This window comes from Takifugu rubripes, chromosome 10 (genome assembly GCF_901000725.2).
Source record: "Takifugu rubripes chromosome 10, fTakRub1.2, whole genome shotgun sequence".
In the NCBI taxonomy this organism is placed as follows: domain Eukaryota; kingdom Metazoa; phylum Chordata; class Actinopteri; order Tetraodontiformes; family Tetraodontidae; genus Takifugu; species Takifugu rubripes.
The window spans coordinates 2,614,556-2,632,014 of record NC_042294.1 but is presented as its reverse complement, the minus strand read 5'-3'; the positions used below and the strand labels follow the sequence as shown (position 1 = coordinate 2,632,014).

General features: G+C 46.6%; 1 protein-coding gene and 2 pseudogenes across 1 annotated transcript; 2 read left to right on the top strand and 1 right to left on the bottom strand.

The window, feature by feature from the left end:
• The first annotated feature begins 522 nt into the window (after positions 1-522).
• LOC105419580 (protein FAN-like) lies at positions 523-5,190 on the top strand. Its single transcript, XM_029842819.1, has 22 exons — positions 523-639; positions 725-796; positions 893-1,001; positions 1,143-1,319; positions 1,408-1,487; positions 1,547-1,637; positions 1,877-1,940; positions 2,121-2,172; positions 2,305-2,425; positions 2,506-2,637; positions 2,709-2,751; positions 2,831-2,997; positions 3,061-3,172; positions 3,384-3,442; positions 3,624-3,691; positions 3,763-3,830; positions 3,899-4,022; positions 4,092-4,175; positions 4,254-4,404; positions 4,476-4,578; positions 4,703-4,812; positions 4,887-5,190. Exons 1-22 carry the CDS (start codon positions 538-540, stop codon positions 4,979-4,981), a joined length of 2,184 nt encoding a protein of 727 aa, XP_029698679.1. The 5' UTR covers positions 523-537; the 3' UTR covers positions 4,982-5,190.
• Positions 5,074-8,202, bottom strand: LOC105419411 (cyclic nucleotide-gated cation channel beta-3-like; annotated as a pseudogene).
• A 2,816-nt stretch (positions 8,203-11,018) lies between these two features.
• Positions 11,019-14,003, top strand: LOC115251332 (acetylcholine receptor subunit delta-like; annotated as a pseudogene).
• Positions 14,004-17,459: the final 3,456 nt, after the last annotated feature.

Sequence of the window (17,459 nt, the reverse complement as noted above, 5' to 3'; positions counted from 1 at the left end):
CCCCCTGCTATGGAACCAGCTCCCTGTCCAGGTACGGGAGGCTGACTCCATCGCCACTTTTAAGATCAGACTCAAAACCTACCTCTTTGAAAAAGCTTATTGTTACTAATTCAGTAGTTCCAGTTACTATCATAGACAGACAAATTATCATACTTAGGGGGGTGTCTAATCGTTAGGTCACATCTTAGCTATGCTGTTATAGGCCGAGGCTGCCGGGGTCTGGAAACATGATCACCTGACAGGCCTCTGTCACCCCAGTGGGTCATGGTTTCCTCTCCTCTCCTCTCCTCTCCTCTCCTCTCCTCTCCTCTCCTCTCCTCTCCTCTCCTCTCCTCTCCTCTCCTCTCCTCCTCATCAAGCAGACTAGTTATGCTAGATTGGAGCCAATTTACAGTCACGGCTGGCGAGGACGTCCTTTGACAAAAACTGGTATGACGTCGACCTGCTGGGAGCCAGTTTAATGAGCATTGATGATTTCTGCTGGGTGAGATGATGGATGTGCTGTAAAGCTTTCAGAGCCTGACTGAGAGGCCTCACATGGAGTGTGCAGCAGAGATGGTCCTCCCACTGGTGTGTAACCCAGGACACATCTGCATCACCGATGAGAGCCTCTATTTCCAGCCCCTCAACGGATATCCTGTAAGCTGCTGACGCCCCGGCCCGGCCCGGCCCGGCCCGGCCCAGTCTGTGATAACGGCCTTGATTTTCCGCTCTGTCGTTTCAGGAACAGGTGATTCCGATCAAACTTCAGGGCGTCAGGAGAATCTACAAACAGCGACACGCACTCAGACCACTGGTGGGTTCAGCCGGTGCGACAGGCTCAGTGTTGTGCTACCCAAGCATGCTCACAGTGTGTGTGTGTGTGTGTGTGTGTGGGGGGGGGGACATGCAGGGTCTGGAGTTGTTCTGCACTGAGAATGATGTCTGCTCCGACATCTACCTGAAGTTCTACAGCCCAGCCGACAGAGATGAAGTCTACTACTACATGGCCTCTTTTTTAGGTGGGAGACGTCGCCGGTCCGTCACGGCCTCAGACATAATCACACCCTAGCATGTTTGCTACCCGCCGTTCTAGCGTTCCCAGTTTGTTGTTCAGTCAGACGTAAAAAGCCCAGCTTTACCCCGACCCCCTGCTCGCTCAGAGAACCACATGGCGGAACACACGGCAGAGAGCTACATGCTGCAGTGGCAGCGCGGCCTCCTCAGCAACTACCAGTATCTGCTCCACCTCAACAACCTGGCCGACCGCAGCTCCAACGACCTCTCCCAGTACCCCGTCTTCCCCTGGATCATCGCAGACTACAGCAGCGCGCAGTTAGGTGGGTCCACAGCAGAGGCGGGAGCGCTGGGGCGTTTCCACGGCGACGCACCCACAGGTGACTTGACGACGCTTCCTTCTTTTGTTAGACGTGACAAACGCCGCCACATTCAGAGACCTGAGTAAACCAGTGGGAGCCCTGAACAGAGAGCGACTGGACAGGTTACTGGTGAGTGCTGCATGTGACGCAGGTTCTGTTCGGGCTCTGACCCTGGTTCTGCTGCTCAGTCTCGCTACAGAGCCATGCCCGACCCCCCCTTCATGTACGGCAGCCACTACTCGTCTCCAGGCTACGTCCTCTTCTACCTGGTCAGAGTCGGTACGTCACACACTCACAACACACACACACAATTATTGTGAATTGTCTTTCTTCAGTTTTGAGTTGGTATTGTTGGACATTATCGACATATTGACACTTTTTAGGGAATTCTTTTGTGAAAACACACTTCAGGCTGAGCAATATTGTGACTTTTCCACGTGATCTTTACGAAGAGCTCAGGTAGTTTGGCTTAGAAGGTTTTATGGTCCCACTGAGGTTTGCTCCTCCCTGTCCTGCAGCTCCAGAGCACATGCTGTGTCTTCAGAATGGACGTTACGATCACCCGGATCGCATGTTTAATAGGTACAGCTCACCAGCACTCACCATTGTTTGGCCGCTCCTCCTGTTCATGCAGCTGAAGTTCAAAATGAAAAATGCCGCGATGTTCTGCAACTATGTTTATTATTATTGTCACATTTGAACCTCTCTGAACTTCAACATGCGTTTTCTTCAGATTGATTGATGCTTTTATCTGTCTTGCAGCATAAGTGACACCTGGAAAAACTGTTTGGAGGGAGCGACTGACTTTAAAGAGGTGAATGAGTTAAACGCGTTGTCATGGTGACACTGAAGGCGCCGCGTATTTCCTGTTGCTCGGCAGTGAAACAGGAAGTGAAGCTGATTGGTTCGGATGTGTCGCGCACGCTGTGTCTCTCCTGTGATGCAGCTGATTCCAGAGTTTTTCGGGGACGATTCCAGATTTCTGGAGAACAAACTGGGTCTTGATTTGGGCAGAAAGCAGAATGGAAGCTTTGTGGGTAATGTCATTCTGCCGCCGTGGGCCACAGGTGACCTCCAGAGGAAACGCTTTGTCTTTGATCTGTTGGGTCTCAGCTCATTGGTCCGCTTTGCCGTCTGACTCGTGCAGATGTCGGCGACTTCCTCCAGAAGCACCGCGCGGCTCTAGAGGGTCAGTTCGTGTCGGAGAACCTCCACCGCTGGATCGACCTGGTGTTTGGCTACAAACAGAGAGGCAGCGAAGCTGTGGCGGCACACAACGGTAACGGCTGCTTCCAACATCTGCCGCTCACATCTGGACGGGGGTTGATGGTGGGTCTGTTTCCTCTGCAGTGTTTCACCCGCTCACGTACGAGGGCAGCACCGACTTAGAAAGGTACGACAGGACTCCTGCACTCGGACCCACTGGAGCTTTGAATGGCGGCGTCTGACAGACTTTGTGTTCCTCTGCGAAGCATCGAGGACCCGGACCAGAGGATCGCCATGCTGACACAGATCCTGGAGTTTGGCCAGACGCCCAAGCAGCTGTTCACCAGCCCCCACCCCCAGAGGATCACCCCCAGGTTTCACAGCATGAGCCGAAGCCCCAGCAGCAGCTCGGCGCTCGGCGAGCTGTCTCCAGGTAGAGTTCCGCTGGACAATTCCGCTGTATTTCGCCTTCTAACAGCAGCTCTTCCGTCTCCAGCCTCTCAGTGTGAGGACTCGTCCTTTGAGGACCTGACTGAGGAGAGCAGGAAGTTGGGCTGGGCGAACATCGGAAATCTGAAACTCGTCCGGAGCCACAAGATCCATAAAGAGTGAGTCAGCAGGCTTTTAGAACATCAGCAGACCGAGTCTCCTCCCTGGAGACGATTCGGACCTTCACTGCGGCCGTCTGATGGTTCCCGACTCTGAGTGGAGCGCGTAGATCCACGCGGTTCAGATCTCATCCTGGCAGCATCTCTACAGAATAATAATCTGCCGCTGGGTTATTTGGGGAGTGATGGCGGTGTTTTGTTGAACGTGCAGGGCTGTGACTGGCATCGCTGTGACCCGAGATGGAGCAGCCATTTTCTCCACATCACAAGGTCTGTAAAATATCCTTCCATCTAAAAACGCACACTCCCACAATGAGGTGCAGTTCCCGGTCAGCCTGCCCCTCAGCTGATGTTCCTCTGTGGTCAATCGCCGCGTAATCCCAGTCAAAGTGCCTCGGTCAGAAAGAGGAAGGAGCAAAGTTTTGAACAGGAAAATGCGTCTTTGTTCCAGACTCGACCCTGAAAATGTTCTCCAAAGAAATGAAGGAGTTCCAGAGAAGCATCGCCTTCTCCAACATGGTACGCGGCTGCAGCATTTCCCATTTCCTGTCCTCCTCATGTCTAACGCTCTCTGTCAACGCCGCCGCCAGGCGCTGTCGTCCTGTTTGATGCTGGCGGAGGGTAAAACGGTGGCGTGCTCTTCCTGGGACAACAACGTGTAAGTGGGACCGCCGCCTTTGCTTCGAGCGTCCCGCACGTCTGTGAGCTGCGTCTCTGTCCCCTCAGGTATTTCTACTCCATCCCGTACGGCAGGCGGCAGGACACCCTGATGGGCCACGACGACGCCGTCAGTCAGATGTGCTGGTTGGAGGAGCGGCTGTACACGGCGTCCTGGGACTCCACCGTGAAGGTGGGGACGGCTGAGTGGCAGGTAAACAGAGGCTCAGGCTGCTGGTGGTGACGCCTTTCTGTTCGACAGGTCTGGCATTGTCCTTCCATGAACTCCTCCAGTCACAAAAGATCCCAGTTTGAGTTACTGGCTGAACTGGAACATGACTCTGGGGTGAGTGAAGAGGCAGATCCTCCACACTTCTCACGATGGCGGCAGGACAAACTGACGTTGCCTCATTTGTTGGTCAAGGTGAACACTGTGGGCCTGAACGCAGCCGGGACTCTGCTGGTTTCTGGCTGTAAAGACGGATGCGTCACCATCTGGGACTCCGACAGCTACGTCGCACTGCAACAGGTCCACTGCCACAGCGGAACCGTCCATCGTGTGGCCTTCAGTCCAGGTACAGCCGCCCGCACCTCCTCAGCACTAACCCACAGCTGAACCTTGACTTTGGCTCGTTGGCGACCTCAGACAGTCGGCACGTTCTCAGCGTGGGAGCCGACTCCTGCATGAAGGTCACGGACGTCCAGACCGGAATGGTGATGTCGTCGGTGAAAGCCGAGGAGGAGCAGAGGTGAGGAGCCCAGGGGAGATCTCCACCGCTTGTTTAGCTTGTTTATGAACAGAGTTATTGGGGAGTATTTAGCGGTCTTCATGAAGGAGCTTTGCTGTTGCTGACAAGTGGCGCGTGCGTGCAGGTGTTTCTGCTGGGACGGCAGCTCTGTGCTGTGTGGCGGACAGTCGGGCGACCTCTTACTGTGGGATCTGCTCAGCAACACCGTCAGCCAGAGAATCCCTGCACACTCAGGTAGGGCTCGTCCCGCCCCGCCGCAGATTCCAGCGGCGTCCGGCGAGGCTCTCACCAACGGTGTGTGGCTGCAGGTGCTGTTACGGCCATGTGGATGAATGAGCTGTGCACCACGGTGATCACCGGTGGAGAGGACAGGCAGACCATCTTCTGGAGGCTTCAGAGTTAAACGGACCAGCATCAGCTGGGCGCGTGCGCTGGCGTTACTACAAACCCGTCTGCTTATTGAGAGAAAACATCCAATAGCAGAATTGTGTGTGAAGTTTGTTCTTTTTGAAATGATCATTTCTACACTTGTGTGTGACGTTTATTGGAAGATCTGCTTAATCTTCAGGCTGCTCGGGTGTTATCAATATAAAATAACACTGAAATGTAAAAGTTGTCCCCCCCGTCTCTCTGCAGGCATGTCAGTCCTGCCAGGTTGGACTCTCAGTCCATCAGACACAGTTCAGAGCAGAAAGACTGACAGGACACAGGAACAACAGATTTGGCTACAGTCTCTGACCTTTCTGTCCCGACTAGCGTCTAAAACATTAGTTCGCTGCAGGCGTCCCTTTTCCCCCTCTGGTGATGAGAGTTTTTAAGATGATATGTGATTAAAAAGTGGGATGTAGATGACGTAGGTTCTGCTCCTTTGCACTTTTCTGTGAACAGAAGAAAAACAGGCATGGTGTTTCCTGCCGAAAGAGCTTGAATATTTGGTCATCAAACGACCTCAAAGAAAAGAAAAAACACAAAGTACCTTCAGTTTTTCTTGAGTCGTCCAAATACCTTCAGCAACTTTGGTGTTGGAGGTTTTTTTTCAAACAGAAATGCACCTTTGGGCTTTTCCTCTTTCTTTGCATCAGTTTTAGCTGGTGCAGCCTTGGCCTTGGTCAGTTTCCTACACACACACACACACACACACACACACACACACACACATTTACACATTGAAAGTGGGTGTGGTTGTTCTGGCACTTAAACCGACTCACCTTCCCTTCCGAGCCAGAACCTTCTGGGACTCTGGGTAATGGATGAGGATGGCAAACAGGTCTTTCTTCTCCAGGACAAACAGGTTAGCAAAGCCATGTGCTTTGACATTAGCTGTGCGCCTGTTCCCTCCATCTTTGGCAGACTGCAGTAAGCTGTGATGGAGCCAGAGGACACGTGTGCACGCTACAGGATGTTAGCTACGGGTGGGTGATACGTGGACCGAATCCAAATCTTCAAGCATCTCAGGACACACCTGATTTCTCCAAAGACGCAGCCCGCCTTCAGAGTGACGAAGACGATGCTGTTGTCAGGTCCTCCCACCACCTGCACCGCTCCACTCTTGATGATGTACATCTCTTTACCGATGTCCCCCTGCAGGGGAAAATAAGCAAACCCTCCATGTAGATGAGACTCCTGTGTTGTAGAACGAGGGGAAAGCTTCTGCTGGCGTTGAGGAACATCGACCACGTGACTCACTTTCTTCACCACAAAGTCTCCTGGTAAATAGATGATGGACTTGAGCCTCAGTAACATGTCCACCAGCATCTGCTGGTCACAGCCCTGATGGAAACCACAGGTATGTGAGTCTGAGCTGCACTGGGACTGCTGGTGCGTGTGGGAGCCCCGGAGGAGCTACCTTGAACAGGTCGATCTTCTGAAAGGTGGCCAGGTTGATGTCCACGGCGATGGCGGTCCTCATCACCAGAGGCATCTTATCCAGCAGCTCAGACTCGTCTGATCGGGGCGCAGCAGACTTTGGGTCATCACGTGTTCTGATTCCTGGAGATGGAAACACTGGAGGCTTCCTGACTCACCCAGCATGCCTTGAGCCGTCCAAGTGTAGTTGTACCACGTCTTCACCCTGTTCTGGACCATCTTGGGGATCCTGTTGGTGTTCATGTAGGCAACACAACCGTCCATGGAGGCCCTGAAGTAAGTCTGACCCGCCGTGGCCGCTCCTATGACGTCTCTCATCTGAGAAGAAACGGGACGATTGAAACGTCGTGAAGACGCGGCTCAAACATTTGGAACGTGACACCAACCTGCCCGATCAAGCTGGAGAACACAAAGACGCCGATGAAAAAGTTGGACATCTGAAAGGTAATCTCAAAGGTTGTTGTGGGCTCTGGGAGACCCCCGATGTTGATCAGACTGAGTAGTAGTAGTAACAGCGCAGGTACCTGTGGAAGAACACGGCCTTTCACACATCACGGCAGAGGTTCAGCACCCTCAAACACACCTGATGTGAGAGGCTTTAAGCCTTAAAGCTCAAATCTTTACACTCATGCCCACGGATGATCATCGGAGATGGAAAACCTACGCTGTGCCGTTGCCGTCGTACACCCAGGTGGTGGTGGCGATCCCCTGATGCTCCGAGGCCACGAAATAAGCACAGGCGTTGAGGTGAAGCATGAAGAGCAGGTATCCTGTAGTCCGAGCCACCCTGCGGGTTAAACACAGCCCAGATGTCTGGAAATGCCTTTATTTTAACCTCCAGAGGACTCAGAATACCTCCAGATGTAGGCTTTGGCCATGACGTTCTCCAGCCGATCGCTGAACTCAAAGAAGGACTCGACCTGCAACAGACAAGGAGAACGTTGGGGAATGTTTCCACGTGTGTCTCGGGTGACTGTGGGGCGGCTGCTGCCTACCCGGACGATGCGGTTGAGTCTGTAGATGGAGGAGAACTCAAAGTTCAGACAGAGAAGGTCGAATGGGAGGATGCTGAAAATATCAGTCTGACAAAACAAACATTCAGGGCAGAAACAGAAGCATTTCCAATCATTTGCATATGAAATGGGAACATATGAAACAGTTGTAAGGTTGAAACTATGGTTAATACTAAAGCTGGACCATCCACTGTGAGCGGAGCTCCAGACACACGGAAAAGAAATGTTACAAAAAGAGGAAATCAACAAAAACACTGAAGTAGGCTCCATCTCATCTCTTAGCCGAATCTTATTCCAAAGCAGCGTCAGAAGTGTTGAACCTGCAGTTTTGGAGCCGGTGTCGCCCTCTGCTGGACACGGCAGCACATTACACAAACCATCTACTCAACCACTGCTGGAGAACCAGCAGGGGACCAGTTTAAAGCCCATCACCCTCCAGGCTGAAGAAGCTGCACGTGCTGGGTCCGTTCCTACAGAAGGAAGCTCAAATGTTGGCGAGTGTTTTGAACTCTGACCTTGAATCTCGGCGATTTCCGATAGTGCGCTTTGGTCAAAGCTGGGTCGTGCTGCATAGGACAGACAGATCAAAGACGAGGTCAGCGTCCAGGGTCTCAGAGGAACGCACGCGACATCGCCGCCTCAAACCTGCTGTGAAACTCACGATAATGTCGCCCCCCCTCTCACAAACTGCAGCCACGGCTGCCAGACACAGATGTCGATGAGGTTGACGGCGTCGCTGATGACGTCACAGGCCACCCAGTACATGTTGGCGGCGGGACTGTGGTACGGGAAGGCCAGGCGCACCGTGCAGAACCAAATGTTGTAGTTGTACGCCAGCGCCACCAAGGACAACCAGGCGATGTAGCGGCGGTCTGCAGCAACAGAGCGGGAGATGTTCACGGTGGTTTCGCATTCATCCACCTTCCCAGAACGCCTCTCACCTCAAGGGTCCAAGGTCGACAAAGTATAGAAATAGAATAAATAAAAACAAATAAGATTAGAACGTTATAAGCATATATACAGCATATATTATAAGAATATATATATAATATATACATAATATAGTATATACATATTATAAGCATTATAAGCATATATACATAAATATAGAATAAAATAGAAATAAAATTACAACATAAATATTACAATTATTGTTATTGGGTGGGTTTGGATGAATTATAGAGTTTAATGGCGGACGGCAGGAATGACTTCCTGTACTGTTCCTTAGAGCATCCTGTCTTTATCAATTTTATTTTACAGTATAATCATTGTTTATGTTCTATGTTTGGATCTATGATGTCGAAACAATAAAACTCAAAGTAAACCACCAGATTGTAGATGTTGTCAATGGCAGCTTTAGAAATTCAGATTCAGAGTACTTTATTGATCCCTTTAGGGGGTGTCCATCAGGGAAATTAGCATCTCCAAAAAAACGTACAGCACTGTACAAAATTACCCACCACCATTACACACCATTAAACCTATTAAAGATAATAAAAATAGAATAAAATAAGAAATAAAATAGAATAAATTAAAAATAGAATATAAATATAAACTATAAAAATGTAAATAAATGAATGGATGGATGAATGAACTGAATGAATGGATGTCACAGTATTATGTTATTGCAGTGTATGAAATGGCTTCATCTCATTCCTTGAGTCAGTTGGTTTCCTCCAGCAGATAAACCAACCAACTCATAACTTAAACCACACCCTAGATCTAGTCCTGACTGATGGTGTTGAGGTAGAACATGTGTCAGTGTTCCCTCAGAACCCAGTCCTGTCAGATCATTCCTTCATCACTTTTACATTTATGATTAAGGATTCTTCTATGCTCAGAGCTCAGTCTCACTATAGCAGATGTCTCTCAGATAATGCTGTAGCTAAGTTTAAGGAAGTGATCCCTGTGCTGATCCCAGGACCACCGTGTGTTTCCCCAGGGATCAATCATTATAATCTTAGCCCTGCTGAGGTTGACTCTATTGCTGAAGGTGCAGCAACCTCACTGAGAATCACGCTTAATCCTGTTGCCCCCCTGAAAAAGAAAATAGTAAATCAGAGGAGGTGTGCCCCCTGGTATAATTCACATATCAGGACCCTCAAGCAGAAAGTAAGTAATTTGTCTTAGCAAATTACAGGCCAATATCCAACCTTCCTTTTATCTCTAAAGCCGAGCGCCAGAAGTTCCAGCAAACGTTTGACAACCAGCAGCGACGAAAAAATGTAGAGATACAAGTCAGTAGGAGACAGACGGAGCCTCTGTGGACGCACGAAGGAGCCGCGTCCGGGCTGGAGACTCGCTGATGCTGCGCTGACAACCACCGTCAGTGACAAGCTAGCGAGAGTTAGCTCACGAAACCGGAAACTAGCGACAGGAACCGGAAGTAAACAAAGGAGCAGACAAATTTGCATTCAAGTTTCATTCAAATATGCAAATAAAGAGTCAAATAACAAATACATTTAAACTTAACAGAAAATATAAAGACTCATCAACTTTATTTATACCCAAAATGTCGTTTCTGTCATTACATAAACTTCATGCAAATATTTCGACAGTATGATATTAAACTATTAGAATTACACAAATGTATTTTTAACTTATGCCAAAATGTACATGTAAAAATGTTTTGATCCTCAGTCACATAACACGAAGCAGATAAACACATAAGGAAACACAGTAAAGTTTCAAATTTTAAAAAATATCAAATCTAAAATATATTCACAAAAATAAGCATAAAAATTAAATTGAGAATCTGTGACTGTGTACTTAGCAATCCCTTGTGTATTCTAAGATTATTCTTTTTCTTATTTTAATTATTCCGTTTTTAGAATAGTTTATGGTTGAAGCCAGAACCTCTGAACGGAGGCAAAGCTTGACATGCGGAAAATGGGTGAGCTTCTTAATCACAGAAGAGGAATTTTAAAGTCTTGTTTAATGTGAAGAGGGATAAATAATTAAACTATTAGACTATTTCAGACACGTTCAGCCTCAGCTGTATCTTTTATTATTATTTATTTTATTTTTATTTTTTTACAAAAAGCATCTTTACTCTTTGGCCCCATCTACTGTCTGTTGTGTTTCTAATTTGATCCAGCTGGTTGTGTTAGCTTTACCTGTGCAGAGGTTCCTGCTACAATCAGGAACAAACTCCACTTGTTTATTCTCACAGTCTGCTGATAAAATCTATTCTTGTTCTCCTAAAGCTGCAGAAAGCAGCAGTGGGCCTGACTTCATGCCACACCTACAAACCTGAGAATGGAGCCGAGCTTTATTGCTAAACAGGACTTGGATTTGTTTGTCCGTGCTAAATGGAAAGTGTTTGTCCTTTGGTGGTCCAACAGGAGAACGATTTGGATGGATGGATGATTTGACGTTATTGATAATAAAAACAGCTGAAAATGGAAGCGGAGATGTTTCAGAGCACCAGAGTTCAGAAAGAGTTTCTAATCAAACACCGCCTTTATCTTTCAAAATATGGTTTCAACCCCTTTAACATGATCAAATAGTCATAACAATGAACAAGTATCACGTGTCCTGTTATTTATACTTGAATTCGTTATGTTTAATACATTTCCGTGTGTGTACAACCACCTCAACAACGATGCCCAATTCAACGTGGCTTACTACTGCAACGTTCTGGTGGATTCAACAGGTCTCTGCTACTGGTTACCACCCGCCATCTTCAGATCGTCCTGCTCCATCAGCGTCAAATATTTCCCCTTTGACTGGCAGAACTGCACGCTCAAATTCACGTATGCACCGGCAGGATTTTTCTAACGCAGACAAACTCTGACATGATGTTTTAACTGAGCTGAGTCAAGATTTTATAGAATCTAAACACATATAAGAGGAGAAGGTGCAAAAATAAAATGCATGGTGCAGCTAAACTCTCCCAGTAGGAAAAAAGGCTTTTTAAATTCTGAACTGCATTTCCCACGTTGCCTTGCAGCTCTCTAACGTACAATGCCAAAGAGATCAGGTTGCTCCTGAAGGAAGAAATACTCAATGAAACCAAGTGGATGGTTAAATGGATCATTATTGATCCTGCAAGCTTTACAGGTAACCAAGTAAAGATTGATTTCCATTTATTTTTATTTTTTACTGCATACAGTCCTGGAGCTTGTGGGGGACTTTCAGTGTACTGGATGCTGTTGATACATACAGAGAAGTTGTTTTCTCCAGAGCCTGAGCCTTCAGACTGGCTGCAGCTCCAACTAGACTGACAGTCATAACTTCATCACTTGTGTCTGAACTCTGGCTTTGACCAACAGAGAATGGTGAGTGGGAGATCATCCACCGACCCGCCAAGAGAAACACCTACAAACACATTCCCATGGAGAGCAACAAGCATCAGGACACCACCTTCTACCTGGTCATCAGACGCAAACCTCTCTTCTACGTGGTCAACATCATCATCCCCTGCGTGCTCATCTCCTTCCTGGCCTCGCTGGTCTACTACCTGCCCGCAGACAGTCAGTGCAGAGTCACAGAACGTATTGAAGCCAGCGTCAGGCAGATTAACAGTCTACATGAACTGAGTTAACCTTCAACAGCACCCAAAGAATCAGACATTATAGCTGAATATCACGTCAGCACGGGACAACACAGCTAATAAATTTATAATTTGCACATCTCCTCTATCTTATGTAAATAGCTAAATAGCTCCTGCACTTATAGTCCAAGGCATTTAATGTAAACACCATCTGTAAAATATGTTTATAGCACAACCCGGTAAACAATTGTAAAATAACCGCCATACTGTATTTATTAAGTTATTATCCTCACTTGCTGCTTCTTTTGCACTTCTGGTTAGATGCTAAACTGCATTTTGTTGCTCTGTACCTGTACATGTGCAATAACAATAAAGTTGAATCTAATCTAATAAAGCAGCAAACATCGGTAGTGGGCGGAGCTGAGGGGCCGCCATTAATCGAGAAACATTAATTAGCTCCCCAACAGATTTTTGAATATATTTTAAAAAGGATAATAAAAATGTCTGTGTGTGTGTAGGTGGTGAGAAGATGACACTGTCCATCTCGGTGCTGCTCGCTCAGTCTGTCTTCCTACTCTTGATCTCTCAAAGGCTCCAGAAACATCCACGTCCGTTCCTCTTATTGTGAAGTAGGTAAACGCACCATTTACTCCACATCACTTTAACTCTGAATTAGATCTATTCTGCTTCTCCAAACTATATATACATTAGGGCTGCAGAACCAGGTGACAACCGGCTGAGAATTAAAAAATGGAAAACATCTGAGTGTGTTTGTGTGTTGAAGATATTTGATGTTCATCATGGTGGTGGTGACGGTGGTGGTGCTGAACTGTGTGGTCGTCCTCAACCTCCACTTCAGGACGCCGAGCACGCACGTCATGTCTGAGTGGACCAAACAGGTAAGACACACACATCCTGTTGTCCCTTTGTTGAACAGATGAACATCAGGATATATGAACATATGACTGAATAACATGAAAGAAGATATATGAACATGTGACTTAATAACATATGAAAGAGGATATATGAACATGTGACTTAATAACATATGAACGAGAATATAGAGGATATATGAACATGTGACTTAATAACATATGAACGAGAATATAGAGGATATATGAACATGTGACTTAATAACATATGAACGAGAATATAGAGGATATATGAACATGTGACTTAATAACATATGAACGAGAATATAGAGGATATATGAACATGTGACTTAATAACATATGAAAGAGGATATATGAACATGTGACTTAATAACATGAAAGAGGATATATGAACATATGACTTAATAACATATGAAAGAGGATATATGAACATGTGACTTAATAACATATGAACGAGAATATAGAGGATATATGAACATGTGACTTAATAACATTTGAAAGAGGAAATATGAACATGTGACTTAATAACATATGAAAGAGGACATATGAACATGTGACTTAATAACATATGAATGAGAATATAAAGGATATATGAACATGTGACTTAATAACATTTGGAAGAGATTTGATTTTGATTTTGATTTTCAGTGTGAAGTCCCGCAGTGAGCTGATGTTTGAGAAACAGTCTGGGAGACACGGACTGGTGACCCGAGTCACACACGCTGCCAGTACGTTTCCAGAAACATTTAAACACATGAAATATAGAAGCATCAGTAGCTTCATTTGAGTTCTGAGCTTTGGTGTCTGTGTGGAGCTGTGAAACCACAAGAAGAGGGAGGAGCGAGCCATCAGCTGTACGCAGAGATCAAGCCGGCTGTGGATGGAGCCACTACATCATTAAACACATGCGCAACAAGAACGACTACAATGAGCTCAGATGGTTAAAACAGAGTCCTCAACCCAAATTCTGATTTAAAAAAGATCAAAAGTGGCGTAAATGTCTGGTCCTGACAGGAGAAGGATAACTGGAGCGGCATCGCTCGTACAGTAGACCGACTCTGCCTCTTCCTGGTTACCCCGGTGATGACCTTTGGCACCGTAATCATCTTTCTGAGGGGAATCTGTAACCAACCTCCTCATCTGCCCTTCAAAGGAGACCCGCATGACTCCAGAGAGGAGAACCCACGCCTGCTGTGATGCACACACACAGCCAGCTTTTTCCATCGCCATCGTTTCTCTGGGGGAAATGTTGCATTTCTTTATCTTAAAAACAACAAATCTTTAGTTTGTTCTATAGGAGCTCCATATGTTTAGTGTCAAAGACTTCTTAGATTGTGCTGATTGCTGGCGCATAAAGAAAGACATTTGAAGAGACAATTAAGAGAATGTTTTCATGCTTATAAGAGTGGCCGAGGATCCATTTAGAAATTTATAAAGATGCATTGTGTGATACCAGGAACTAATTTTAACTTCAAGGCGAAGCTGCTTCTGCTTTGTCGACCATCGACTGATCTCCTGAAAGTCCACCAGCGCTTTTTAAAAACGGAATTTTTCATCTACGGACGGAGTAGACGGCAGATGTTTCCACAGATGCTCTTCACCAGTGGTCAGTGAGTGATGCAGCAGATGAGCGGGAGTTGACTGGCTTCAACCAGCTACTGTCTCAATGTCTCCAGCCCATAGTGTGGATTCTTTACGAGAGCAGACAGCAGCTTCAGCTCTGAATCCTGCAGCTGGTTGTTGAACCTGAGGTCCAGTTCTCTGAGATGGGAGGGATTGGACCTCAGCGCCGAGGCCAGAGAGTCACAGCTGATCTCTGATAAGCTGCAGCTCCTTAATCTAAATAAAGAAGGGAAACTTTTATAAGGTTATAAGTGAAACCAGTATTCATCTGAAAGGTTAATCAAAGGCATGATCTGTAAATATTTAATTTAGTTACAGCTTAAAAAATGATAGTAATATGTAATTACCACAATTCCAACCTCTCAGGTTTGCACTGTTCCAAAGGAGAATATATATTGTTCTGGCCCTCACTCTTCCCAGGTTCTCCCAACCTCTTTCCCTCCCATCTCATCATGGAGATCCATCTCACCTGTGGCTCATCTTTAAAGGCACAACCTGTCTTAGATGACTTCCTGTCTCCCTCACCATCTCCCTCCTCGTTGGCTGGTGTCTACCAGGCACCCTCACCTAGTTTTGTCTAATTTTGGTTACCATCTGTCGGCTTTTTCATTGTCCTTAAATCAATTTATCATGAATAAGTGGTCCCCGTGTGGCCCTCCCTCCTGAAGGAACTGGGCACAACACACACACTCAGAAAGTGTGAGGACCCTCGGATGGAATAATGGACATTTTTGCGAATGGTGTTTACCCCAGAGTTTCCAGTCGGCAGTTTGGAAAGTGGAGAAAACCACAGAGCAGCTTCACTCCTGAATCCTGCAGCTGGTTCCAACTCAGGTCCAGTTCTCTGAGATGGGAGGGATTGGACCTCAGCGCCGAGGCCAGAGAGTCACAGCTGATCTCTGATAACCTGCAGCGCCATAATCTAAATAAAGAAGGGAAACTTTTATAAGGTCTGATAAACTGCAGTAACGCAATCTGAAAAATGCAGGATAAGGTTATATGGTGCAGGTCTGCATGTTATCTGCGTCAGAACTAAACCTACGTTAGTACCTGAATTCACGATATTACAAAGAATTTTTTTAATGTCGTGCATCACAGCAGTGTTGAGAACAGCCTCACTTCACCATCTTAGCAGCTGGTATATAGGTAGAAAAATGAAGACTGACCTGAGCCTCTCCAGTTTACAGTTTGGACTCTCCAGTCCAGAACAGAGCAGCTTCACTCCTGGATCCTGCAGCTGGTTCTGACTCAGGTCCAGTTCTCTGAGATGGGAGGGATTGGACCTCAGCGCCGAGGCCAGAGAGTCACAGCTGATCTCAGATAAGCTGCAGTCAATCAATCTGAAAAATGCAGGATAAGGTTATACGGTGCAGGTCTGCATGTTATCTGCGTCAGTACTAAACCTACGTTAGTTCTTAGTTGGGTCAGACCTGAATTCACGATATTACAAGGAATTATTTTAATGTCGTGCATCACAGCAGTGTTGAGAACAGCCTCACTTCACCATCTTAGCAGCTGGTATATAGGTAGAAAAATGAAGACTGACCTGAGCCTCTCCAGTTTACAGTTTGGACTCTCTAGTCCAGAACAGAGCCGCTCCACTCCTGAATCCTGCAACGTGTTGGAGCTCAGGTCCAGAACCCTCAGATGGGAGAGGTTGGACTTTAGAGTTGAGGCCACAGAATCACAGCTGGTCTCTGATAAACTGCAGCTACTTAGTCTAAAATAACAATTATTTTGAGAGAAGACAAATAAAGATCAACATGTACCAGAGCAAAACACAGCTTACAAGCAACAAACCTCTGGTCCTGCACCGGCTTATCTGCCGTATGTTCGTATTTTGGGTTCTTTCAGGGCGGCTGGACAAGATCTACACCGTATGTAAAGTGTGTGTAGGTCAAAATACCTTCCAAGTTTGTGAGACCACATTTCTCAATAGCACTCAACTCTTGTCAGGAGTTGGGACAAAGCGACCCACTCCTGATAGCTTGTGGGCGATGCTGCACCGACCCTGCAATCCCTACACTCTCTGGTGAAACCAAATCAAAGGTTTTAGACACTGCTGGATGCTGGAAGGGTGGCTATAGTCTGGACGCATAGTTCCCCTGACTGCACATTTCTCCAACAATGATTGGCAGCTGGTGTCACTTGTTCTCCAGATGAGAGAAGGAAAGAGAGCCCCCCCACAGTGTGTTTGATTGCCCCACTGCAAGCTCAATGCTGCCAGAAAACATTGCAGGAGCATCAATTCCCCTCAGGGCATCAACAAGGACCTCAGGAAAAGGTGCAGCTGCCACCTACTAGAGACAAGCACACTGAGCTGAGATTCAAAGCCCTCTCCTCCCAAGAGAAGAGCTTGTTTGTTGGAGGCTCTTCTGGGCGATACCTGGTGCCACAGCTCCAGCTCAGCCCGTCTCTGGAGCTGAGGTGGAGCTTAGCAAGTTTCATGGTTCTCCACCACTTCCTCTCGCTGAGGACCTTCTCAGCTGGTGGTTTATGCTCCACCTTCCAAGTTGAGCAGGTGATGCTTCTGCATTCCTGCCACCAGTGTCTCTGCAGAAAGAGTCTTCTCTCCTGTTTTATATTATATTATAGAAAATTAGGATTTTTGGTCGATGTCTTAGATGTTGTTGACTAAGAGCAGGTTTTTCTTTAATAACATAGAAAGATTCGATGAGAAGAGAAAATGTATTATTTTATGAACTACTTCCACTACTATTATATACACATACTTCCATATTGTCTTAGATTGCAAGCTGCATTTATTGCATCGTTCATAGAAAGTCATATTTGTGAGGAGAAAAACTCAAATAAGGTCATTTTCTTTAATGACCATTAAAAAAGAAAGAGTCGATGAACAAACAGATTTATCTAAATATTTGTGAAAACTTATGGATGGAAACATTTTTAAAATGGTTGCATTGTGTAGAATCGGTGTAGAATCAACTTGTTGACTTCTGATTTGGACACCAATGGAAGTGAGGTGCAACA

Excerpts from the sequence above, each read along its gene's own strand:
- LOC105419580 (XM_029842819.1), top strand. The coding sequence starts at position 538 with ATGGAGTGTGCAGCAGAGATGGTCCTCCCACTGGTGTGTAACCCAGGA. Across the intron at positions 2,638-2,708 it reads AGCTGTGGCGGCACACAACG|TGTTTCACCCGCTCACGTAC; the intron begins GTAACGGCTGCT and ends TTTCCTCTGCAG. Across the intron at positions 4,813-4,886 it reads GAGAATCCCTGCACACTCAG|GTGCTGTTACGGCCATGTGG; the intron begins GTAGGGCTCGTC and ends GTGTGGCTGCAG.